Raw genomic sequence first — 24,854 nt, forward strand, 5'->3', positions numbered from 1 at the left:
TTGAGACGAGGCAGTGACACGTTAGACTGGGCCAAGCGGGGAGAGATAGCGTAACCTAATTGACTGATAGACTCCAATTAGTTTCCTTGTAGCGTGCAAATCCATAAATTCGGGATTATCGGGCCTCGCGAAAGACGGTAAGAACGGCCTCCACTCCGACCATGGGGAACGGTTAGGCTACAAACTGCAACGAAGGATTATTGTTCCGCTCCCTTCGCCAGCCTGTCTCGAAGAGACCAGAGAAGACAAAGAGTAAGTGAGGAGAATGATTCCATGTGGTGTGCAGAGAGAGAGATTGCATGGCTTTTGCATTGGTTGGCCCTTGTGCGGATTTCTACGCATAAATAGAAGACCTGCCCAACACTTTCCAGGCTTGCGGTTCAAAAGTTTCCATGCGCTGTCCGCTCACGACGAGTCGGTGTGTCTTGGAAGCATGATTTAGTCATTTTTCATGTCCATTGGTAATGGTTTTTTTCTTTCGATCTCGATCAGATTGATCGCCTGCGTGGCATGGTTGCTTTTTTCTTTTTTTTTTTTGGTCCTCAAGACCCATCGTCTGTGCCGCTGTAACCGCCCTCTTATGGAATTGGGGTCTTCTCATACTGCCTCAAGGTAGGGTCATTATCGATTATATTCCGAGCTAAGCGCTCGACACGCAGTTGTCAGGTTGCATTAAAACCATGTACGAAGCAAGCTGGGTGGGGTGAACGAGACAGGTAAACGGTACATAGCATCAACATACAAGTCGGTGATAACACGTCCAGCCTGGAATATTGCATGATTTGAAAAGGACCTGATGCTGGAACTCGGCAGCATAATGCATGTAGTTTCCCTCACGCTTTCATCGTTCGAATTAACTTCTAGTTAGATTAGATTAGCTCAGACCAGGCAGGAACACTGCATCTCCTGGTGAGGAAGCGATCCCGGTAGCCGATGCATTCGCCATTACACAGATTTCAAGGCAAACGCGACCGCAGGAATACCAACGGGGAATAATGGCATTGTTCCCAAGTCGCATTCGGATTGTATTACCGTGGAGTTGGGACCCCAATCTCTGTCCGTAGATGCACCGTTCACCTGGCCAATACCGAGCTGCCAGTAATATACAATACTGCTCAGCGAGTACCTCCTTTCGGCCGTACGTGGTACCTTCTCGGGTAACAAAAACGTGGGTCGCTTAGACGATCTGAAAGGACGAAGTACTTTTGTCCGTACGGAGTACTTCTCTTTCTTGGGTAAAGCAGTGGGCTGGCCACGAGTGGAGACTCGGCAAGTGATACGAGCAACCTCGGTGGTGCGGTCCAAGCCTCCGCGGAGGATATTCAGCTTAAGCCTCAAAGGGTCACGACCCATTAAAAGTATGCTCAACATTCGTACTTTAAACAAAACGGCGTGAAGCAGGGGTGACAATGCTTGGTCTCAGCACAACCGTACCTCGTCCTCCGAGGCCGGATTCGGCGCTTCCCCTTTTGAGGATTGTTACACAAGTCTTGGGTAAGATGCTTAGATCGGAGAACTATTGAATCGGTTTCGGCTGCTAAGAAATATATGCGTGACTGATCCGAGAGGGACCAATTTCGTCCGTCTGGAGGGCAGCAGGACCTGAGCTTTATGGCATTTGAGGCTTTCGACCTCGACATCCAAAGCACCGTCTTCTTCAATAATGATGTCCAATCGTCAAGATCCACTCCGGCTAATCCTCACATGAGCAATGGTCATTGACTGAAGCGAAACTCATGTCTTGGTTGTCCTCGGACTCCCACATCAACTTTGTAGAGATGCCCTCCATACCGGACCGACTCCGGGAACTGGTCGTCATTTGTATCGTCCTTGGCCGTAGTGATGAATAGTTCCGTCCCCACAAAAGCCGGACAGGTGATGTTTCGGGTGGGAAGTGATATCTCGCCAATAACTTTGCCTTGGGTATCGATGCGGATCACCTTACCTCCGCCGTAGATCGCACTCCAGATACACCCTTCATTGTCGATGGCGAACCCGTCAGGTTCTTTTGGCTCTCCAATGTCGAAATGGACTCTCCTGTTACTGATCTCTCCAGTGCTCTCGTCAAAGTCGAAAGCGAAGATCCTACCCGTTGGGGAATCTGTCAAATACATCGTATCGTTGGCGGAGTTCCAGCCAATACCGTTTGGTATCGTCAACTGCTCAACCATACGACTCAGTTTCAGGTCTGGATCTAGCCGGAAAAGCACCCCTTCATTAATCGGACTTTGGACCTTGGGATCGTTCATGGCTCCAGCCCAGAGACGGCCCTTGCTGTCGACCGCTCCATCGTTGAAGCGCATTCTGTTATATGGGTCATGAGCTCGTTCGGATGCACAGAGCACAATTCAACTCACTTTCTGAGCAGATCTGGTTCATTCCATGGGCGAGCGATGTATGACAACTCGCCTGTATTGCGGTCCACGAGGGCGAATCCATACTTAGCGGCCGCGACTATATGATCCTTCTGGCTATCGTTACCGTTTGCAATATTCGCGGTCATCCTAGACTCCCTGTGTTAGCTTTCTGCCTAGAGGAAAAAGTAAAATGCATGTAGACAGCACCCACCCGATGGACTCGGACGTATCGAGCACCTTCAACGACTCAGGGCCCTTGGCGAGGTCCAGGGCGTACAGTTTCTGCTCCCAGATGTCGACGAAGCGAAGCTCATTCTTACTATTGTCATAAAATGGCCCCTCGAGTAATGTCCCGGATATTCCTAGGTACGGCTAGCGGTAAAAGAGTGAGATTCCAGAGTCGAATATACGGCGCAATTGATGATGGGTCACAGCCCACCAGGCACGTCTGCCAGGTTTCAACGACACAAGACTCCAGTCCATACCTCAGAAACCGTCCACTTCTGGAAGGAAGACATTCTTGGTCTGAAGGCTCTCACTTGAGCTGAAACTGTGTGATATGGTGACACAGCACCCGCTCTATTAGAATGGTAGACGTAGAAGCAAGACGATCAATCAACTCGATAGCTCGGTGTGATTGCGAAGTGAAACTCGAGGTCACTGAGAGTTGAAGCGTGGCCGATTGGGAAGCGCCAAGCCCCACATGACTTCCCAATCGGTTCAGGCACTCAGCCGGGCTCGATTCGTGATGTTTACTCCGTACCTACTCCAGATTGCCAAGACGCAAGAGTAGGACTGTGGTAGGACTCGGTTGCTTCCACTCCAGCCGGTCATTGGCCTTGATGATTATCGTTGGGACTTTCCCAAGTTTCATCGAGTCCACGTCACTCTTGTACTCTTTTTGGTAAGCTACATTCAAATCCATGTACCCCGTACGCAGTATAGGCGCTGACATTATTAATTCCAGCCAACAATAATCCTTATCGAAATTATTCGGAATGTGATTCGGCTTAGGAATTATCAAGTCTCCGACGCGAGTGCGCCTTCTGCCTCACGAGTCCTTGAGACAGGCCGTCCAGCTCCAGCTAAGACGGTTCACCTGTCATGCACATAAGCGGTCGCCTCGAACGTGCCGAGATGTCAAAACCGTCTCTCCATGAGCCTTCTCTTGCATGTCCAGTCGCCAATGGTAAAGTGGTTCCGTTTTGGAGCAGATTCTGCACGTTTGCTTGGTCCGTCCACGGCGCGTCTGCCAGATTCCGATGCATCGAGTCTCGCTGCTATGACGCACTTCCCGTATCCAGTAAGCCTCACTTTCCCCCTGTGCAGGAATTTCGGGAGCAACAGTGGAGGAGCTGAGAGCAAATAGGATTTCATCCGACCGGTGGAAACCGTCGCTGAACGCGTCTTTTGATGCCGTCGGTCCCTGAATCTGACAGATTCTGTTCCATGGACGTGACACGGCAAGTCGGCCAGGATCCCAAACTGCCGGACTTTGTGTAAGATTATCTACCAGTTGGAATCGAGCCTTCTGACATACAGCCGTTTAACTGCATTCGCCTCTGCATTGATCACCCGTTCTCCGGCCCCTCATGAGGCCTGTGTCTGCCTCCCGATCGGTGTGACGGTGCAAAGGGAAAAAGCAAACAAGCATTGCGAACAAGCCGACTGCGTAGTACTTTGTTGATGGCCTCGCACCTTCGCCATTGCCTCTTCAGCGACGAACGCAGCTATTCTACTTAGAATAAAATCTGGACATTTTTCCGTAGAACTTCCGTAGAGAGTAGAGGGCCTTGCGGTCAAGTACGCTTTCAAGCAGTTCCCCGCACGGTGATAAAAGCTTTATTTATGTTCAGCTGTTAGGGATGATCGTCATGCTGCTCATCGTCCATCGAAACAGTAAACAATGGCCATTTACTGTGGGGCAAAGCTCGTGGCCTTGGCATTGGGGCCATCACAGTCACGGACCGAGCTGGCGTGGAGCCCGCCAGCTCAACCTCCATCCATGCATAACCATGCTGCATCATCCTTTGGGCAGACAGTTTTCAGGAGTATGTGGTAAGAATAGTACCTGCAGGAGGCAAACGGGCTTGCAGAGCCAGATAGCTCTTCGGATTCTCAAATCTAGACAACATTCTGGAGTAATGTTCCACTTCATGTCACCAAGCCGTCACCAACAAAGTCGGCTCTGCCTTCCCCTGGCTGGATCCAGCGTACGGAGTACGCAGAAAATGCGGTGAGGTAAAGCTAAAACGTTCAATCCTGTTTTTAATCATTTTCTCTTGTTTCATTTCTGAAATTTGTTCCTTCGATCTGATCCGATTCCAGACTCAACCTCCAAGCCCTCAAGATTTAGTCGGATTGACGAGCCTTGATCAACGGCGCGATGCCTTCCCACAGCGCTGCAGCAGGCAGCCGGACTGGTAGGCATCTGATTTAAATACTTCGGGCATGGGCGCACCAACTCTCACTCACATGATCAATTCTTCATGCATGACAACGTATCTTACATAGGCTCGACATGCATGATAAGCTGAATGAAACTGCAGCTAAAGCTCCTTTCTCACGCCCCGCTTGTAACTATCCCCGTCCTCTGTAACGACCGGTATCAACAATACGAATACGGTATCGCTGGTTATTCATTACAACCTTTGGGCACCTTCAAACCTGTTCCAGGTAATCCTAGGTACTTAGTACCTCCTCTTTGGTGTCTCATGCCGCTAAAAGCAAAGTACCCAGTACGGCCAACTCCCTGTTTGTGTACATCTCCGACCAACGCTTCGAAGTCCGGGGTTATCCCGCATCCTGCCCATGAAGGCTCCGGTTTTTTTTCTGCCTTATCCCGTCGATTTTTACCTCCGCTTCTTGAACTTAACCTGTATAGACTTTCTCTGAAGCAGGCGCCATCTTCTCGAGCTCCAAGTCGATACATAAGCCATTAGGTAGCAATGAAACATACTACCTGGTCCCGACTCGCCACGACATCATCCAAACATGCGCCACCCTGTTCTCATTCAGTGGAAATTAGCGCTCGGACTGTTGCCATCTCCGCTCTCTGACACCTCGATCTGCACGTTGGAGAAAAGGGTGAGACTGCCAGCAAAGGGTCTAGCACCTAAGTTAGGGCTGCAAGTCCTGCAACTGGGGCCGAAATTACGTGCATTTTTGGTATGCAAGCATGGTCGGGGTGGGCGTTGTCGCCTGTTAGACTAGCGATCCCCGGCTACTGCGAGTGCTTGCTTGCTTGCTTCCTCAGCTGGGCTACGTGCCTATAATGCAGGCAGCTGAGCTTGTTTGGAATCCGACTGGTATTATTGATTTACTAAGTGTCACTTGCAGTTCTTCAGGCTCGAAGCAACGTGGCGTATCGCACCGACGACGACGAAAGGGAAGCAAACAATGCCCCAAATCCTTCCTAGATGACTATGCCTCCATGGCTTACAAATGCGCAAACTTTCGTTATTCAGGCAGGTCCGTGGATCTCGACCCAGGCCATCAGACAGCCCAGGGCCCATGTCTTCTCTGCACTTTCTGCACTCACCTGCTTGCCCAATCTCAAAAAGATCAGGTAGTGATGTTTGTATCGCAGCAAACATGGTCTTAAAGTCTATCAGGGATATCCATGCTGAAGGCCGGTTCGGGCGTCCGACCTGCATAGTTCGTACGCAAACCATGCACGATTCTTCAAAGAAATAAGGGTCTCTGGGAAAGTTGACTGAATGAGAAAGAACCACGCTATGCTAAAGACCGTGAAGTTAACGATGCATGAAGTAGCGAGACCAGTTTCAATAGAAGCCCGTGTCTCTTACATCTAGCAATCGGGGTGCGCCACCAGCTTGCTATCCCCTGGTTCGTCTGCGTAGGGGGACGATTACTACGAGCTAGGACCCAGGGAGGCTGGAGCAGAAGAAAAAGGAAGCAAAGCCAAGATTGCATCGTAAAAAATATGAATGAGCACTTGGCCGAGTTTTTAATCAACCTCCTATATGCCTAACTGGAATCTTAATACTCTCCAAGGTCTTGTCAATTGAGGGTCCAGGCCGCGTGGCCGGGACACCGGAACGGCCAGAGCCGTCTTGACACGGTCAGAACCACGAGAATTTGCTTTCCATGCACACTCACGCAGGCTACCTACTTTACCAAGGCGGGAATGCCTAGGTAAGCTGCAGAAACCGGGTGGCTCGTAGGTAGTGGATGGATTACGGTTTCATCGATAACAAACGCAAGCCATCGAAAACCTGCAAATGCTCAGTTAAAGGACAGACAACAAATACGGCTTTCTGGTTGTGAAGTCGATGTAAGGGTTAGCTTCTTGTGGTTGGCCTACCGAATGTGAATAGTTAGATAGTGACTGTATCCCAGTGAGACAGAAATGTAAACAGATATATATGTTTTGTTGGTCCCTCGCATACATGGTAGATGCTGTGCTCTAGCTCGAAGGCTAACATACAAATAAAACTAGGCATCAGGCCGTAATTCAGACCGCCTGGAAACCGTGCTTGCTAATTATCTGCATTTATACAGCGTATAGTATAAGAAACAATATGATAGTTTATTCGGACCGAAAACTCGTAAATTGTGTCATATATATATCCTTATTTAAATATCTTAACATCAGAAACAGGCTACAGCTTGGTTCCCATATTGACGTGCACAGCCTTGATTTGGGTGTACGCCTCTAAGCCAGCTTCGCCGAGTTCGCGCCCAATACCGCTTTGCTTGACACCACCAAAGGGCACACGGAAGTCGCTGTCGTTGCTGCTATTAATCCACACCATTCCAGCCTCAATTTCAGACGCAACACGGTGGGCTCGCTCAATGTCCTTCGTGAACACGGCTGCTCCCAGTCCATAGGTTGTGTCGTTGGCTCGGTCGATGGCTTCTTCTTCAGTTGAGAATTTGGCAATAGCGACGAACGGCCCGAACACTTCCTCGCGGTAAATACGCATGTTGTCCTTGACGTTTGTGAAGATTGTGGGCGCAATGAAGAAACCCTTGCCGTCCTTAACGTTCTTGTATGGGACACCGCCGTCGACCAGGGTGGCGCCCTCCTGCTTGCCGCTTTCGATGTAAGAAAGAACACGCTCGTATTGGGCTTTGGTAACCTGGGGGCCCTGGAACGTGTCATCCGAGAATGGGTCTCCGACCTTGCTGGTAGTCGCCACGGCCTCGCGGAAAAGTCTGACAAATTCATCGTGAACTTTTTCGTGAACAAGAATACGCGACGTAGCCGTGCAGACCTGTCCTTGGTTGTACATGATACCGATATGTGCCCACTTGGCCGCCTGCTCGAGGTCTGCATCGTCAAAAACAAGCAGAGGTGATTTGCCGCCAGTTTCCAAAGTCACGTTCTTCATGGTTCCTGCAGCCATCTTCATAATTTCTTTACCAGTCATGGTCGAACCAGTAAAAGCAACCTTATCCACGTCTGGATGGGTAACCAATGCAGATCCTGCCACTCGGCCAAGGCCATTAACAATGTTGACGACACCTGGTGGGAAACCGGCTTCCTTAATGAATTTGGCAAGGTACAAGATGCTAAGCGGAGTCTGCTCTGCGGGCTTTAGAACAACAGTGTTGCCGCAGGCCAACGCAGGACCCAGCTTCCATGCAGCCATAGCTAGCGGGAAATTCCATGGGATGATTTGGCCAACAACGCCAATGGGCTGACGTAGGGTATATGCAAACTTGGCCGGTGTTGTGCTAATGGTCTGCCCGTGGATCTTATCGGCCCATCCGGCACAGTAGCGGATTGTGTTAACGACCTCCGAGAGGTCATCGTTTAGGGAAACCTGGTACGGCTTGCCTAGGAAAGTTAGAGAATAGGTTGAGATAAATTTGACAAAATCTACCAACCGTTGTCCCATGTTTCAATGACGGCCAAGGTTTCCTTGTTCTGGTCGATGAGGTCCGCCAACTTGAGCATCAGATTGCCTCGGTCTGTTGCGGTAAGAAGCTTCCATGAGGGATCCTTGAGGGCCTTTCTTGCTGCTTTGACTGCGATATCAACGTCCTCTTCTCCGGCAGCATAAACTCGGGTGATTTCCTCTTCATCACTAGCGCGTATATTAGAATATAGCTACTACCATGCATCACCAGAGATGCATACCTGGGATTGACAGTGGCAAATTTCTCGCCAGATTTGGATGCAACAAACTCGTTGTTTATGAATAAACCAATAGGCTGCTCGTATCTGTGCCCGTTGGGGGCAGTTAAGCTGACGGCGGTGGCCATGGTCAATTGTGAATGAAACTGCCGACGAGGCTGAAAAGTAGATGAGAGAGTGCGAAACCCACAGAGACGGAATCGAGGGATAAAAGATGAAAGAGAGGACATATAGGGCGGGGAAGAGGAGAAGAGAGGGGAGAGGGGAGGTGAGGTGTTGGAGAGCTTCTGGAGCTGCAAGCAGTGATGCGATAAAAAAGATAAGGACCGTCGGATGCTGCGGGGCCTTGGCGGCCCCTCATCGGATAGACTTGCTCTTCTGAGGAATTCAATTAGACGTCAAATGGCGGGGGCCAACTGTAAGGCCCTTGATTTAAGAGTCATGAAGCTTCGAGGAAGACCATCAAGAGCTGATTACCGAGCACCGTTCTGAAGTTTGTGCACTTCCGTTTGACCTCAATATCTCCACTTCGCTATCTTAAGCCGCTGAGAATGATTAAACTGCGAGCCAGGGGGAAATACAGAGCAATTGAAACTAGAAGATGAAAGTGGCTCTGATTATACATGAAAGAAAGATTTGAAATCAATGCCGCTTGCCAATAAAGCGAACTTAGATCCCGAGATGCGACGAAATAGGTTGATGTTCCCATTGCTTTATCTTCACCCACTAGCCTCTGTCTTCTCCGCGCCTCCATCCTTTTTGGCCGGTTCATTATCCTCGGTTGATTTGCTTTCCTTCGAGGGACCATCTGCCGCCCCAGTGCTCACCAGGCTCATAATGAAGTCCCATTCTTGTGGACTCACAGCCGAGACACTGAGCCGCCCTTGCTTGAGCATCTGAAGGTTCTCAAGGGGCGCGTTAGCACTGGCGTGAGACTTGAGTTCATTTAGCGTGATCAGCTCATCAAATTTGCGCCGGAATTCCACGTGAACCACAACCCATCGTGGGTTCTCACGCTTGGATTTCTCGTCGTAGTATGGATGGGAGGGATCAAAGGCAGTCTCTGCATAGCGAATAAAGGGTCAGTCATCAAGACCAACCTCGTTCTTTTCGGGAGGACTTACCGTCTGGAGAGTGCTCTTGAACAATCTCCATGACACCGGCAATACCAGGAACCTTGCAGTTGGAGTGGTAGAAGAAAGCAAGGTCTCCCTTTTTCATAGATTGCATATTCTTTCGTGCTGTGTTTTCGTAAGAAAATTTTTCAAATAATTGCTCCATCAACGTTCTTACCAACGGGATTGCGCACGCCTATTAGGCAACTAAAGTCAGCCGGACCATTTCTTGTTACATCGGAGGAAGAAGACGCACCATCCCATGGCTCTGGTTCCTTTGCAGCACGCAAGTCATCGATAGAAAACTTCACATCCTTCCCTTTTTCGATTCGAGATTCGGGTTCAGCTTTCATAAGCCAGTAAGAACGTCCGCTATCGTTGGCGGTGTTGCCATCGGCAGTTGGTGTAGAGTCATTAGGAATGGGATTTTTCCTCGGCCTTCCCCGGCCCCGCGAGACACCACCAGGTGTGTTCGACTTGGGTGTTGCCTTAGCCTTTGGAGTAGCTAATCTACGTTAGACACATGGAGAGGTCATAAATCAGGACCATACAGCTCCGAATAACCAGAACACTCTAAAACCGCTGTAGAGCCGAAAGGTGGTAGATACCTGTGCCAGTTGTTTCCTTGCGGGGACGCCCGCGACCTCTCTTAGGTCCATCTGGACGAACGGGGGTAGAGCCCACAGGGTATTTGCGAGGACGGCCTCTACCTCTTTTCTCTCCTGTAGCGGGTGTTGCGGGCGTAGAGGTGGTTGAAGTGGCGTCTGTTGCGATCTGTCAATGGAAACCATGTCAGCCTTTTGCGATCCACAAAATCTATCCCAATCATGGTGTATTCGCAACCGATTCTCCTCAATCATGAGGATATCTACCATACAGGCTTCAAGTTCACGTACTCTCTTGGAAGGCGTATCAGCCTCTCCAGCTTCTTCAGCAACTGAAACGCTCTCTGACTTGCGCTTCCTGCCAAGCGCCATGGTTGATGCAAGGACGGAATGGTGACGAACTCGCGAAAGGTAACTGAGCGATTAGATGGGGAAGAAGCGCAGAATATAAAAAGCAAGAGAAGCGAATGGCGAGTTTGATGTGGCAGAAGACGATGAGAAGGTTTTTGCAATCAAATTAAAGCTTGAGCGTCGACGCGCCTGTAGAAATGACAGCGTTAGTGTCCGTAGCTGCGGTAGAAGATGGATTCTTGAATTTGATCAATTTCCACTCCCTTCTATAGGGAAGGGCACTCAGTTCTTGACAAAGGGTTTTCTAAATAAGAACTTACCACCGCAAGGTCTTGGACCAAAAATGGTGAAGACTGATGTGATGAGATGAGACGAAACTTGAAAGCAATCAATAGTCCAGATAACCTGTCCGAGCGGCGAGACGCGACACTAGTCTACCTACCGCGCCGGTGGGCCCTGGTCGACCATCCACGTGATACATTCAGAATAATGTTCTGGGCATTGACACTTGGTAGATTCATGCGAGGGGTCGTTTTGCTTCTTGTCTAATATCTATGAGAAGGTCCGACCCAGGACATGAAATGCTGGTATTGCGGGTCATTGCGCGGCCATTTGAGTGTCCGCCGGGGAGGGAGGTGATATCTCCGAGACGGCATGTATCGATGGGCTGGTATTTTCCAGAGTCAGTGACATGAACACCTTTTTGACCGAGACCAAAGCTCTGAAATAGGTTGTCGAGTCATCGAGGCCTTGCCAGAACCAATCGATATCATATCTCCGACTCAGATGCGGAAATTCCGCTAACCCCACAGCGCATACATTCGCAAGTTTGCCGCTCTTTGCAAGCGCAAGCCGGTTTGAGGTATGATCCTCGCTGGGAGCTAAAATGATGGTATTACTCGGCTGAGTCGGCTTTACTCCAACCTGGTGCAGCTTTAAAATCTCCCAGCCCTCGGCTCTGCTCTGTCTTCTCAATGAGAGACGCAGAGGCAATTCCGCGACGGCTTACGCGCAGGAGGCGTCTTGGTTCGAGATCGGACAGATCCCAGTCTCAACGAACAAGAGCGACTTCGACGTCATAACAGCAATGGATAGCCGAGGTCAACGTACGCAGCTCACGCAGAGCGGCGAGATTTCGCAAATCCCGGTCGAACATCTATATCTCACTTTTGATACTTCTCTACCTGTGCCCGTGGGTCTCTCTTCCCCGCGTCCCGGCCGCCCAGCTCCACCGCCATATCCAGATCTATCAAAGTATGCTTCGCCGTTTCTCTGGAGTAAGCCACGCAAGTCCGTGATCACCTGGATATCATGCGGTGTGACCGCAATGAGTGCGTACGCCGCTGGCGAATATACGCCCCCAGCCGATGAGCTCACTGCAAAGTGGAATGTGGATAGGGTCGTCTACAACCTAGGGATTACGCTCTTTTGCCTTGGATTTGGGATCGCGCCAATGGTCCTTGCCCCATTTTCAGAAATCAATGGCAGACGGCCGATCTTTGTATCTAGTGGCCTTGTATTCACTGGTGAGTTACAGTCGCGATTGAGTAACATGAAGAAATGTCGAGGCGATTCTGACGGGATGCAGTCTGCCTCATTGGTTGTGGGGCGACAGACTCATTTGCTGGTTTACTTGTCGCGAGGTTTTTCCTGGGGATTGGTGGATGTATGTACATGTATCGTGGGTTCAGGAAAATGTTATTGACTCGCTTTGCCTTCACAGCCACCTTTTCGACAATGGTCGGAGGAGTTATAAGCGACATCTATCACACAGGGGACCGCAATACCCCCATGTCGTACTTTTCCGGCTCTGTACTCTTTGGAACAGGCCTAGGTCCACTTATTTCCGGCTTTATCCAGCGTCGGGCGAACTGGCGATGGATCTATTATTCTCAAGCAATTGCCGCGGCAGTTTTTCTCGTCGTACTCTTCTTCTTCCTTAGCGAAACACGCGGAAGTGTACTTTTGAGCCGCAAATCCAAAATATTGAATAAGTACTACGATGCGCTCGAGGAGGCGGGCTACTACGGCGTGGTCTTTGATGCCAGTGAGACAGCGGAAAAGGCGCAAGTTCAGCGGATCAGATGGAAGGTTAAGAGTGACGAAGAGCGTGAATCTCTGGCTAAGATGATTTCAATTTCTTGCTACAGACCATTTCGTGAGTTGCCCTTTGACATCCCCTGGACAAAAAAAGCGGGCTGGAACCGACTGACACGTATCCAAAAGATCTTCTTTCCACCGAGCCAGTTGTGTTTTTCTTCTCGCTTTGGGTTGCGTTCAGTTGGGCAATTCTTTACCTTAAGTTCAGCGCAGTACCCCTAGTCTTTTCGACAAATCATCAGTTCAATATTGAGCAGAACGGGGCGGTTTTTTCTGGTATGCTGCCCCTAGCACTTACTGCCAGCGCTAACAACAGTCCATAGCGGTCTCTATTGCTGCAATTGTAGGCACAGCGCTGAGCGTAAACCAAGAACGATTGGCTGCGCGAGTTGGCAAGATATCAGATACCCCAGAAGGACGGTTATACTTCGCTTGTGTCGAATCAATATTGATGCCAGTCGGCTTGTTCTGGTTTGGGTGGACGTCATACTCGTCGATTCCTTGGATCGTTCCAACCATTGCTATCGGTTGCTCGACCATTGGCATTCTGTCCATATACCTGGCTACGTTCAACTATCTTGCCGATACGTACCACCGATACGCCAGCTCCGCTATTGCCGCTCAGTCTTTTTGTACGCTTATTTCTTTCCAGCCTGATTTCCGGACGCGGTGGTGATCATAGGTGCTAACGACTTCTAGGCCGTAACGTCCTTGGCGGCGTTTTTCCATTGGTCACAAATGCCATGTTCACCAACTTAGGATATCCAGCCGCCTGCAGCCTTTTGGGAGGGATTGTAAGGAAGCGTTCCCATTGCTAGTGTTTGCCGAGCTGACATCGATCAGGGTGTTCTATTGACGATCGTACCGTGGGCATTGGTCTTCTACGGGCCCAAGATTCGCGCACGAAGCAAGTTTGCAAGTGTAGGTGGTTAGACGAACTATTGACTGGCGCTGTACTTACCGTCACCCAGGAAATTATGCATCACGGCTGATTGCCTGTACTTGTGGCCTTGCACGGGAGTTGCTGTTGCCGCAATAGCGCACCGAGTTCAGAGCTCGCATATACCAACGCGAGACCTTGGAGGTAGCAAATCCTCCAAGCTGGTGACCTGAGTACTTCATAAAGACTGAGCAAGGCGATGTGGTGCCCATCGTAGAAAATAAACTCCGTGCCAATGTGTTCTGCAATTCGACGGCCATCTGTCAGTGCCTTGATCACCGCGTTTTCACTGGTTTGAATACCATCCTCCAGCCTGGGCTCCAAGCTGATGAATTCGTTCGAGTGATGGTGTGAACAGATTGCGCCATCGGCAGTGATCTCCATTGGCCACCAGGTTCGAACTGTCGGCCGAGCCACGCTCCTCCCGAGTGAAAATCGGCCGACAAATGCGGGTGAGAAGAAAGCTGAGCAAGGGAAAGAGACTGGAGAAACGGCGAGAATTTGAAGGTTAATATACCTGGGGTATAGAGAATCGATGGCTCGAGGTCCCAGGAACGAACAACCCAGGCAGTGAAGCACGATCCATTAATGGAGAGGAGCTCGAAAGCCTCGAACCCGGTGCACCCCGGGTTTAGTCCCGCGAACCGTTCTCGGACTCTCAGTTCAAGCTCAAGTGGGGGGATGTTGCGACTAATGATACGTCCTAGGCAGGCGGTCAATGAATTGCGTGATTGATGGGGGGAGAATGGAGGGGTAACCGCATCGAGGGGCATCGAGTCCATATCAATGTCCTCTTATTTATTTTACGAGAAGCTTCCTCTCAATCTTTGTTCCCCCTTCTTCCGTTTCAGCTCAATACCATAGTTCATCCCATTCGATACCACACACTCCACAACCCCCTTTCCAATCCATCAATACTCTCACAATGGCTGAAGGACGCGCTGCTCCGTGAGTCTTTCCTACATACCTTCTTCCCGTGCTTGTTAACTGACAGGAAACTTACAGCCTTCGTCTCGGCTCTACTGCCCCCAACTTCACTGCCGACACCTCCAACGGCCCTATCACTTTCCACGACTACATTGGTGACAGCTGGGCTATCCTCTTTTCCCACCCCGTAAGTGGTTTCGAGACAAGGAGTACAAACTGCATATTAACCGTCGCCTCGGTTTAGGATGACTTCACCCCTATTTGCACTACTGAGCTTGGTGCTTTCGCCAAGCTTGAGCCCGAGTTCACTGCTCGTGGCGTCAAGCTGATCGGTCTCGTGCGTGGACACCGTTGTGCCCCTCATACTAGGTCCTTTGCTAACTCCTCATAGAGCGCCAACGGCACTGAATCCCACAAGGCCTGGATCAAGGACATTGATGAGGTCACCGGCTCAAAGCTGACCTTCCCCATCATCTCCGACCCCGAGCGCAAGATCGCCCACCAGTACGACATGGTTGACTACCAGGACACCACCAACGTTGACTCCAAGGGTATGTGGGATCTAGGAACATGCTGGACTTGAGCTTCTCTCTTACCGTTTTTCCGCAGGTATGGCTCTTACCATCCGTTCCGTCTTCATCATCGACCCTGCCAAGAAGATCCGCCTCATCATGACCTACCCCGCCTCCACCGGCCGCAACACCGCTGAGGTCCTCCGTGTCGTTGATGCCCTCCAGACCACTGAGAAGCACGGTGTTACCACCCCCATTAACTGGCTTCCTGGTGATGACGTTGTCATCCCTCCTCCCGTCTCCACCGAGGATGCTCAGAAGAAGTTCGGCGATGTCCGTGTTGTCAAGCCGTAAGTTCACCCGACGCTGGAACGTTCATCAGCTGTTTGGAGCAGTTGCTAACCATCTCTCGTGCAGTTACCTGCGTTTCACCAACCTCAAGAAGGAGTAAATTGAGAAATGATACCATATAACCTATCTACGACTACCGATCTCAAGGGTAGGAAGTGAATGGTGGCTATGGAAATTGCCTGGATAAAATTCCTGGTCGCAGCAAAAATAAAATCTCAGGCGTGGATTCGTTTATTTCGATACCTAATGATACAATGATCCAAGATATCGCATTATATGAACAGTTTGTAGCCTTAGTTACACCCCATAGGATATGCAAATGCACATATAACCTCCAGTGCAGCTTTGACCCTCATATTGGTGGTTATATATATTGTGGCGTAGCAACGAACCGAACCGCGCAGGCAGACAGGAATCAAACTCGTCACCTTGCATACGACCGTCGAAAATAAATGCAACCTACTAGACAATCTGAGCTAATACCGCTCTCTGATTGCTCAAGGAATACCCGCTCAGAAATTCCACAATATTGGCCCTATTATTATCGTTCATCTCAGAATTGCTGGCTGGGCTAACGGTTCCTGACAGGGACCGATAATTCCCTCTTCCTGTGAACCAGAATATACTTTGCTCGAAAGACATGTGCAATCAGTAGACTGCTGTTTTTAGTTTGTAATACTGCATTGGGGTTTTTTTTTTTTTAATAATTTTTTTCTTCTTTTTCTGTTCTGGCTTTTTTCAGCCTCACCTGTCATCGCTCAACGGCTTCTCTTCCCCACAGCCGCCTACCCATACTCTAGCCAACTACACCGTATCTACACCTCACGATTCTTCCTGGCGAGTCAGACACCGCCCAGAACACGGATCCGCACTGCCTCTACGGGCATTCTCTGGTAACCCCATCTCTTCTTCCACGGTTCTCCCTCTCCGTATCGCTGTGGCTCCGAGTGCTGATCTGCCAGACTCTGCGACAGGTGGTTGGGTCATTAAGCACACCACATTCACCAAAATTAAGACAAGAGCGACTCACGATTCTTAACCTCCTCCGAACTCCCTCCGAACTCCGGAACGACTGTCTCGCGAACTTCAGCCTACCTCTTGAAAACGAAACGTTAGATCGATAGCGGCGGGGAAGCCACCATAGTGCTCAGTGCGCTGATTATTTTCGTCCTCCGTCCGCCCCTGACCTGGCCAAACCGCCTGCTACGATCTAAACGTCCACTGTCGAGACCACTTCCTCCAGACCTGTTCTGGACTTTTTGGATTCTCGTGCTCGGTTGAATTCCAGCTATAACTTTATTCGTCCTGCTTACGACGCTCATGCTACCCTGTCGCTTCGAGATTTTTCTAGCGCCGCGCACGGAGATAAGCTGTTGAGCCTTAGTCTGAGAAGACGATCATACCGGGACAATTACGTTTGAGCCAGAAAATCGACGCATACCTTCTGCTCAAAAGGAACTACACTAGAAGGGCTTTATTGCGTGCTCTAATAACAATCCGGAAGTGGGATCTGCGATAGTTCGACTTGGAGGTCCTCCGCCTTCAAGATGATGTCGAGAAGCCAGTCGAGCCTGGGTCACCTGGATTCTTTCCGAGATGAGCATCCTCACCCTGGTGTGTCTCCAGGGACGCCGGCTCCCAATCCCTCGCCGAATCCCGTCAATCTGTCGGGTCTTGTGTGTAATGTTCGCCGCACCTCCGGACGCGAACCCCCTCCTCTTGTTGGAGCGACCACAACCATCCTCGGCGACAAACTTTATGTCTTTGGTGGCCGTATCCTTTCGAAGTCCCGGCCACATCTGACGTCCGACATATACGAGCTGGACTTGATTCGGCGTCACTGGTCGAAGATCGAGGCTTCTGGCGATATCCCCCGCCCGCGGTATTTTCATAGTGTTTGCGCGCTCGGGGACAGCAAGCTTGTGTGCTACGGTGGAATGTCTCCGATCGCAACCCCCCCAAAGGACTCGACAAACGGTGGGCATGAGCCACAACCAGAAGTGGTTGTGATGTCTGATATCAACATATTCGATGTCCCAACTCGAACATGGACCAGGATAAATACTCACGACTCTCCTCAAGGGCGATACGCGCACTGTGCGACAATATTACCTTCCAGTGCTTATTTCACCTCTGCAACTGCTCCCCTCTCAGCGATTCACCACAATCCTGCGTCTGCGAACCCTCATCAGGGTTCCATTGGCGTGGACATCGACGGCCTTGGTGGAGCAGAAATGGTTGTAGTCGGTGGACAGGACAGCACGAACCGCTACATCGAACAGATCAGTGTATTCAACCTGCGGAGCTTAAAGTGGACCAATACGAGCCCTTTAGGACGAAGTTGCGGCGCGTATAGGAGCGTCGCTGCTCCTTTGACTGGAATGAGATTATCTGATATTGGGAGCGCGTCTGCTGACCAAGAGGCGCAAGACCCAATAGAGGAGGTAGGAGCTCCGGGATGTCCGATGTTGATTTACTCCAACTACAACTTTCTGGACGTCAAGCTGGAGCTCCAGATTCGATTGCCGGATGGTCGTTTGGTTGAGAAGCCTATGCCGAGTCAGGCGTCCCCACCTGGTTTGCGATTCCCAAACGGTGCCGTTATAAACGGGCACTTTGTGGTCAGCGGCACCTACCTCACTTCTTCAAAGCAAGAATACGCGCTCTGGGCGTTAGACCTGAAGAGCCTCACCTGGGGCCGGATCGATGCTGGCGGGTCTGTGTTTGGACATGGTAGCTGGAATCGTGGCGTGCTGTGGTCGAGGAGGAACACATTTGTCATTCTTGGCCATCGCAAACGCAACCTCGTCGAGGATTACAACCACCGTCGCATCAACTTTACCCATTTGTGTATGGTTGAGCTAGAGGCCTTCGGGCTCTACAATAACCCTTGCAGAACCTCCCCAACGTCCGCATATATTTCCCATAGTGCTCCCGCAGTCCCTGCGTCCTTCCAGCAGAAGCTGGCTCAACTGAGATCGGGCGGCCGCCCGTTTTCTGCCGCAGCGGCTGAGCTAGGACGCCTTGCGCAGACTGTTCCTGAAATGGCTGATATGGAGCTCCAGGCCGTAGGGGGAGAGCGGATATCCGTAAATTCACGAATCCTCAGTCGGAGGTGGGGCCCATACTTCATTCAGCTTCTCCGCGAATCCTCCGATACAGCCTCAGATTCGGCGACTCTTCGAACCGGATTGCAGCCGTATCCCAGCCGCAATTCCAGTATCACAATAACACCCTCATTAGACCACGGCAGCACCTACTCCAACGCCACAACCCTCGCCAGCAACAGCAACAACCCGGCCAAATCCATCCTTGCAAACCTCGAACTCCCCTCCGCCCACAGTCTTCCCCCCACATCTCGGCCCCGTGTGCTATTCCTCCCGCACACTGTTCTCACTCTTCAAGTACTCGTCTTTTACCTCTACACCTCAGCCCTACCCCCCGTTGGATCCCCCCTTTGCACGCCTCAAATCCTTTGCTCCCTCCTCCAACTTGCCCGCCCCTACCAGGTTGACGGCCTACTTGAAGCCGTCGTCGAACGCCTTCATCAAGTCCTCGATGGCCGCAACGCCGCTGCCGTCTTCAACGCCGCCGCCATGGCCGCCGGCGGCGGCAGAGGAACCGGCTTTATCAGCGGGCCCGGTGGCACCCTCGAAGCCCTCAACGGCGCCCACGCCGCCAACGAGCTCGCAGACCTCACCAACGCTATCTCCCTCACCGATACCCGTAGCCGCCTGAACTCCGACTCGTCCGACACTGAACACGGCACTGCGTCTGCCGTCTCCGTCGCAAGCAGCAGCGCCGGCGGCGGTACACGCGGCGTCCCCCTCCGCATCAACACCAATATCTTTTCCCGCCGCCAGGGCCGCGAGCGTGAGGACTCCATCAGTAACGCTAGCACATCTTCTGCGTCGGCTACTAGCTACGATTTCTCTGATTCTGAGGGTCTGTCTGGTGATCTGGCGCGGTCTTCACGCCGGAGGAGAGGTACGCATGGCGATAACGAGGTTTGGACAGGCGATCTCAGTAGTGTGATTGGATTACAAAAGCGTGGGCTCCGCGGCCTGATGGAGGGCCGGCGGTTGAGGGAGCGGAGCGCGAAACCCCCCAGCTCTGGCCAGGCTTCAGTTGCGGCAGTCCCAGTGGATCAACCTGCCAATGTCATTTGATTGAAAAATTGATTATTTGAGCCAATGGTTTATTGATTGAGTAAGTTGAGTCGTTTTCTGTCTATTTCATATCCATGGATATCTACGCCCGCATTTACCTACCAACTACATCTGCATACACATATACACCCTTTTGTTTTATTGTTTTTTTGCCCCCTCAGCCAAGATTTCTCTCGGTGATATATCTGTCTATTGCTAGTTACTGGCTCGCTAGTGCTTGGAGCTTGGAAAATGTGGTTAGCGGATAAGAAAAGCTTGCCCCTTCTTGATACTTCAATTGTCATCTGATGACGAGGATCTACTTTTACCATTATCTCGACTATACTATCACTCCGTGCTCCTGCAAGTTTTCCCTTAAGCTCAGGTGAATTCATCTAGTAATCACGCCGTTCCGACATGCAACATCAAATCATGTATTCGTAACAATTGCCCACTCCAGGCAATCCAAACCTCAGCCGTAAGTCACCCCCTCATTAAGGCACAGGATAATACAGAAGGCACGCTAAAAACAGCAAAGCACATAATTAAGCCCTTCTTCGAGCAATCTTTCGTGGGCTAGACAGGACCCAAGCCTCCCATATTTGTCTCTTCTCATGGGTGACATGGATCCCATTGTCGCCGAGTTCATCCACGGAAAGGTTACTTATAACTTCGGGGATTGACGCATGATGCGGAAGGTTCAACAACGCGAAAGCCAGCTCCAAGTGATTGATATTGACTGCTGTGTTGAGGAAGTGTTGGTAATGAAACCCGGACGCTGCGGCACCGCTACTGTTCCCATTACCATAGTTGACACCGTGGCTGCTACCATGTCCATTGCTGCTATGGATGCCATGGACAGAATCACCGCTAACGTAGTCAATCTCGCGCAAATCAATGTGCTCTATCTCATCCATTTCATCATGGAGGACAGAGAGGACATCACGCCAGCGGCTTCCGTCGCGGAGGGTGACATTTACAATACGAACATCACGGAGCTGACGACGATGGCGACGAATGATTGCGACAATCTCCTGAGAGGTTAATCGCCAGCCTTGAATGCTAAGCTTGCGCAACCTCTTCCACTGGATGCGGTGGAAGACCTGATCTAGCGATAAACCTAGAGGAACGGCGGTTGCGAAGCCGAGGTGGATAGCTTCCAGGTTCTTCGCGGCGGAGAAGAAGTCGTGAAAGACTCGAGAAAGGTCCTGCATTAGGCTTGTCATATCCGCTTGTGCATGAAAAGTGACTTCCAGGCACGTCATTCGGGCTCCAATAGCTGAGAGGGTGGCAGACGGAGTTTGCAAGAGTTTGACTGCTGCTTTCGGGTCAATTTGAGGCCCGAGAAAGCGCACCGAGGTACATTTGGAGGCGAGCAGGGCTTTTCCCAGGCTGTTAACTGCGCGTGTACAAGCTGGCTCCCAATTCAAACCCAATGTTCCTTCAAGTGAGCGCTCGCGTATATAGTCGAGCAACTGTTCGTCTGCCTGGTCCTGCAGCCGGAGGAGTTTGACTTCCTGAAGGGACGAAAATGCGATTAGGGCTTTTTTGAGAAGCTCACGGTCGTGGTTGCCGGTGAGGATGTATATTTGCTCTTGCAATCGAGCTCCATGCGTCTCGGCGGCTGGTAAATCATCGGTGGAGAATTGCGACCAGCCTAAACTATTGTATTAGAATTCTAGATCTTCAAACCAGATGATGACGAGGACTGTATATTCAAGAGACGGTTACCGCTTTCTTGGTAGAAAGGTCGCACCATGTACGTGAAGTGTTTCACATGACAGGCCAGCTGCATGTGCAAAAGCTCTTCCAACCTTCGGAATCCCCGTCGCGAAAACCGGAGATGGAAGCTGGTAAACTTCCTCGGAGTGCTGATACGAAGGAAGCGTTTGCAGACGAGTCGAAATCGATCTAGTTCGGTCTTCTCGCCATAGATATGAGCCCGACGCTCATTGAGTCTGGGCAGAAGGGCATGCGAATTGACGGGAGACGAACTGGGGGATCGGTCTTCCGCTGGGACGAGAAAAAAGAGAATCTCACTGATCAGCTCGTCTGCTAAGTCTTCGATACGTCGCGGGGTTTCCGTCATGATTTTCGCACAGCGTGGCAGCCGCGTGTCCGGCCACTTGCGCTCCTCGCAACCGCATGGAATCCAAGACGAACCAGACAGGGAACCGAAGAGGAAGAGCTTGCACGCCCGTCGATACTCTCACAAGGTGAAAGGCAGAATTAGGGGGACAGGTCGGGGCATAAATAAGGAAACTGACGATGAAATAAGCAAAGAAGCGACGGAAGACTGCAGAGCATTAGCCGCAGGACGGACAGAAGTAGAAAATAGAAGCAAACGAACTAGCGCGAGAGGAAGAAAAAAAGGAAGAATAATTCAAAGAAAGGCTCGTCTCCTTTTAAATTATACCTCAAAAGAGATGCATCTTGTCTGCCGCTCTCCCTGTCCGTCGCTGTCTGGCTCTCCTTCATTCTGGTCTGAACGGCCACAAAGCTTCACGTCGGTATCAAATGCAGCAAAAGTGAATAATAGGCGGCGGGCCCCAGACGCAGCGCTTGCAGCACATTGGTATGTCTGACGAAACGCCCCAAGTCCCACACATCGCCAGTCCCGTCGACTAGGCTGACGAGGGTCACTAGCATTATCTGAAATCTAGTGACGCTGAGGGCGACTCGTCTGGGCCAACCAAAAGGCGAACATTGGGCGAATGCTGGCACACTTTAAGTCACATGATTGATTCGGCATGCGGATAATCAGCGCGAACCTGCAGGACAAGGTTGGCTGGGAACAGAAGGATTGGTAGAGAGGACGAGAGAGTGAGGGCTAGCTTGGGATAGGAGAGGTGGTAGACGTGATAGTGATGGGTGGTGGATGGGCGGAGCGACGGGCGGGGAAGCCAAAGCGTCAGCGAGCGCTGAGAGCGCCAGGGAGCAGTGGGTTGGTAGGGAAGGATTCGAAAAGCGATGCGGACGATACGAGAAGATGCGACATGACGGCGAGATGCCTGCAGCAGTGAGCTCGACTACTGCACGAATCCCCGCCGAGGGAGGCGAATCAACTCGTCCAGCGACTCCCAGCCCAAGGTTAGTCCTGGCACTGAGGTACTGACAGGCCGCCCATTGCCAACCCCTGGCATCTAGCGGCCTGCTGTGGAACAGCCACGGGAATGACAATGGCAATCTCGTGCAGAATCGGATCGAGAAGAATTCTCCCGGACAATTGCATTCAGGGCTGTGATGGAAAAGACCCAGTCGCGTGGTCTGGCGATGGAGGGACGTTGCAAGTGATGCATGAAGCGAGAAAGGGAGTGGGAAGCACAGAGAATCACGAGACGCCCAGTACTACTAGTGACCAGGAGCGCCTCCGACAACGGCTGAAATAAGCTCTCCAGGGCTTCCTCTCCAATGGTTCTCCTTCTATCCCGTTGCTCCTGAGATGAGATCGTTATTCTTCACAAATTATCACAAGGCCAGATCGAACCACTGTTACCACCACTCCGTTAAATGCTTTATACCCAATGGAGTCGGGACTGGGAACGGCGCCTCCGAACAAGGTCGGGCCCTGATGATACCTACGTAGGTTCTTCGCTTGCAATACCCATCACAATAAGTCTCCCTTCCCAGTTCTGCTGTTCGAGAAGGCTACCAGGCCCACCAGGGACTGTAAATCATATATACATACACTACCATTCGTACAGTGTCTGGGCATATTATATCATTGCTAGCTCCATGCGTCGTCGTCTGATGTCTGTGCTGCTGATTTTGGACGCAAAGTTCTCGACATCTCCTGGAGGCACTTCGCCTGTATGGATCACGTCAACCTCGAACACCTCCAGCTGCTTCCAACCCCGTTTGGCTCGCTCCTGGTTGACCGCGGCGCCCCCTGAGCGTGTCTCTTTGGAGACGACCAAGGCGCTTAAATCCTCCTCGGTAATGGTTGGTCCATACGGGTCATGTATTTGCGCCATTTTCAGGGTTATTCCAGGCCGGATCTTCATCACCATCTGTCTCCCGTTCGGTCCCGGATTATAGATTTGCTCAATGTGGGCGGGCTCCGTTTCGGGAGGTCCAAAGTCCATGATCGAGGTCAAGAACGCGCCCGTGCTTCGACACCGCTCGTCCCAACTCTCCAGGAACTGAGCGTACTTCTTGTTCTTCAACATCTCATCGCCTGTCACACCGATCGTAATGGTACTATTCTGGCCGGACGGGCCAGTTCCCGCAGGTTGCAGTACAAGAGCAGTGGCCGTGAGGAGGAGTTTGTGTCCAATATGAAAGTGGTCAAAGGTGCCTCCCAAGATGACTGAGTGGTGTAGGGCAGTTCCGACCGATCCCGCAGAATCCACCAAAGATTGACCCGGAGTCCATTGAGGCGATCCCGAAATTGACTGCGGCATTCCGCCATTGGGGTCTTTGGTTGAGGTATAGATATTACTAAACGCTGTCGCCAGCTCCTGGCCTACCGACGTATCCGGATAGTAAATATTATCCCACAGGCGCCCGGAACTAGCCAGTGTTTTCACATCAACAATCGGGCCGTTGCGCTCGACCAGACCAGAGTTAGCGGCTGTAGCTGTTGTTCCCCGGACAGAGTCAAAATCCAGCAAAATCACGCGCGAGTCAATGCCACCGGGAGCCTCCATTTCGATTTTACGTTCAATGGAAATGACCCCAATGAGCCTGTACATATGTTCCACTATGCGTTGAAGGCTCGCGAAAGCTCTCGTCGGCGGCTGACATGACGCCGACAGGAGACCAGGCAATGAGAGTACAATATCCAGAGAAGCGGTGCGATTTGAACCATTGAGCGCATTTAAGAGGTTGGCAAAGACCGAAGATAATACTGGCTCGTAGACTGTTCGGAATTCATCGAAAGATACAATTGGAGGAGGCGGCAGTAGAAGCAAAGCCGATGGTGGGGTGATGCGATCTGAAGGCATCGCGGGGAAGCTCAAGATAAGGAGGGGAAGAGGCTCACCGAACGGGTCCGATACGGATGTATAAAAAAGAGGTCATGGGATGGCGGCTGAGAGTGTGAGACTCAGGAAGCACAAATAATCAAGCCTTTATGAGAGTGAGAGGAAGCAAAGAACTAGAAATAGGCCGGAATCAGAATTAACCTGATAGCAAGCACGACAAAAAGCAGCCGAGGAAGCGGAGGCTGTACCTAAAGGGTAAGATCATACCAAGAGTCCAGTCTTACAGTCCCGTGCAAACGGCTGACTCAGCATCGCGGGCAACGACTCGACTCTAGCTCAGGTGGAGATCCAGAACTCCAGCCCAAGAAGCTCTTCCACTTCCTGTCTCCCTTGGCTCACTCGGCACGCCATTCGTTG

The 24,854-nt window shown here is 51.1% G+C and overlaps 9 protein-coding genes across 9 annotated transcripts; 3 read left to right on the forward strand and 6 right to left on the reverse strand.

Moving 5' to 3' along the window:
• Positions 1 to 314: 314 nt before the first annotated feature.
• Positions 315 to 891, forward strand: BDW70DRAFT_131397 (uncharacterized protein; the record flags this gene model as incomplete). Its single annotated transcript, XM_073735980.1, has 3 exons — positions 315 to 612; positions 660 to 716; positions 765 to 891. Coding segments are annotated over exons 1-2 (178 nt in total), but the record flags the coding sequence as incomplete, so codon positions are not given.
• Positions 315 to 1,463, reverse strand: BDW70DRAFT_131398 (uncharacterized protein). Its single transcript, XM_073735981.1, has 3 exons — positions 869 to 1,463; positions 765 to 819; positions 315 to 716 (listed from the first exon to the last, which is right to left on the reverse strand). The coding sequence occupies exon 1, from the start codon at positions 1,369 to 1,371 to the stop codon at positions 946 to 948; it is 426 nt and encodes a 141-aa protein (XP_073598514.1). The 5' UTR covers positions 1,372 to 1,463; the 3' UTR covers positions 315 to 716; positions 765 to 819; positions 869 to 945.
• BDW70DRAFT_131402 (SMP-30/gluconolactonase/LRE family protein) lies at positions 1,449 to 3,061 on the reverse strand. Its single transcript, XM_073735982.1, has 4 exons — positions 2,843 to 3,061; positions 2,569 to 2,729; positions 2,358 to 2,504; positions 1,449 to 2,304 (listed from the first exon to the last, which is right to left on the reverse strand). The coding sequence occupies exons 1-4, from the start codon at positions 2,873 to 2,875 to the stop codon at positions 1,716 to 1,718; spliced, it is 930 nt and encodes a 309-aa protein (XP_073598515.1). The 5' UTR covers positions 2,876 to 3,061; the 3' UTR covers positions 1,449 to 1,715.
• Positions 3,062 to 6,982: 3,921 nt separating this feature from the next.
• On the reverse strand, positions 6,983 to 8,591 carry BDW70DRAFT_157709 (aldehyde dehydrogenase family protein; the record flags this gene model as incomplete). The annotated part of the gene is made up of 3 exons (XM_073740398.1): positions 6,983 to 8,163; positions 8,214 to 8,413; positions 8,467 to 8,591. 3 exons carry the CDS (start codon positions 8,589 to 8,591, stop codon positions 6,983 to 6,985), a joined length of 1,506 nt encoding a protein of 501 aa, XP_073598516.1.
• Positions 8,592 to 8,933: 342 nt separating this feature from the next.
• BDW70DRAFT_9028 (EVE domain-containing protein) lies at positions 8,934 to 10,662 on the reverse strand. Its single transcript, XM_073745162.1, has 6 exons — positions 10,475 to 10,662; positions 10,187 to 10,352; positions 9,835 to 10,083; positions 9,757 to 9,774; positions 9,588 to 9,704; positions 8,934 to 9,526 (listed from the first exon to the last, which is right to left on the reverse strand). Exons 1-6 carry the CDS (start codon positions 10,553 to 10,555, stop codon positions 9,183 to 9,185), a joined length of 975 nt encoding a protein of 324 aa, XP_073598517.1. The 5' UTR covers positions 10,556 to 10,662; the 3' UTR covers positions 8,934 to 9,182.
• Positions 10,663 to 11,621: 959 nt separating this feature from the next.
• On the forward strand, positions 11,622 to 13,452 carry BDW70DRAFT_148467 (major facilitator superfamily domain-containing protein; the record flags this gene model as incomplete). Its single annotated transcript, XM_073738871.1, has 6 exons — positions 11,622 to 12,060; positions 12,123 to 12,200; positions 12,258 to 12,692; positions 12,761 to 12,910; positions 12,958 to 13,266; positions 13,334 to 13,452. The coding sequence occupies 6 exons, from the start codon at positions 11,622 to 11,624 to the stop codon at positions 13,450 to 13,452; spliced, it is 1,530 nt and encodes a 509-aa protein (XP_073598518.1).
• Positions 13,453 to 14,499: 1,047 nt separating this feature from the next.
• Positions 14,500 to 19,795, forward strand: BDW70DRAFT_165775 (putative regulatory protein Ral2; the record flags this gene model as incomplete). Its single annotated transcript, XM_073741825.1, has 6 exons — positions 14,500 to 14,522; positions 14,580 to 14,688; positions 14,794 to 14,838; positions 14,893 to 15,052; positions 15,111 to 15,363; positions 16,935 to 19,795. The coding sequence occupies 6 exons, from the start codon at positions 14,500 to 14,502 to the stop codon at positions 19,531 to 19,533; spliced, it is 3,189 nt and encodes a 1,062-aa protein (XP_073598519.1). The 3' UTR covers positions 19,534 to 19,795.
• A 262-nt stretch (positions 19,796 to 20,057) lies between these two features.
• BDW70DRAFT_148469 (F-box domain protein) lies at positions 20,058 to 21,601 on the reverse strand (the record flags this gene model as incomplete). Its single annotated transcript, XM_073738872.1, has 2 exons — positions 20,058 to 21,174; positions 21,276 to 21,601. 2 exons carry the CDS (start codon positions 21,599 to 21,601, stop codon positions 20,058 to 20,060), a joined length of 1,443 nt encoding a protein of 480 aa, XP_073598520.1.
• Positions 21,602 to 22,768: 1,167 nt separating this feature from the next.
• BDW70DRAFT_9124 (putative pantetheine-phosphate adenylyltransferase) lies at positions 22,769 to 24,790 on the reverse strand. Its single transcript, XM_073745182.1, has one exon. It carries the CDS (start codon positions 24,456 to 24,458, stop codon positions 23,229 to 23,231), a length of 1,230 nt encoding a protein of 409 aa, XP_073598521.1. The 5' UTR covers positions 24,459 to 24,790; the 3' UTR covers positions 22,769 to 23,228.
• Positions 24,791 to 24,854: the final 64 nt, after the last annotated feature.

Source organism: Aspergillus foveolatus, assembly GCF_047715535.1.
Source record: "Aspergillus foveolatus strain CBS 279.81 unplaced genomic scaffold BDW70scaffold_10, whole genome shotgun sequence".
In the NCBI taxonomy this organism is placed as follows: domain Eukaryota; kingdom Fungi; phylum Ascomycota; class Eurotiomycetes; order Eurotiales; family Aspergillaceae; genus Aspergillus; species Aspergillus foveolatus.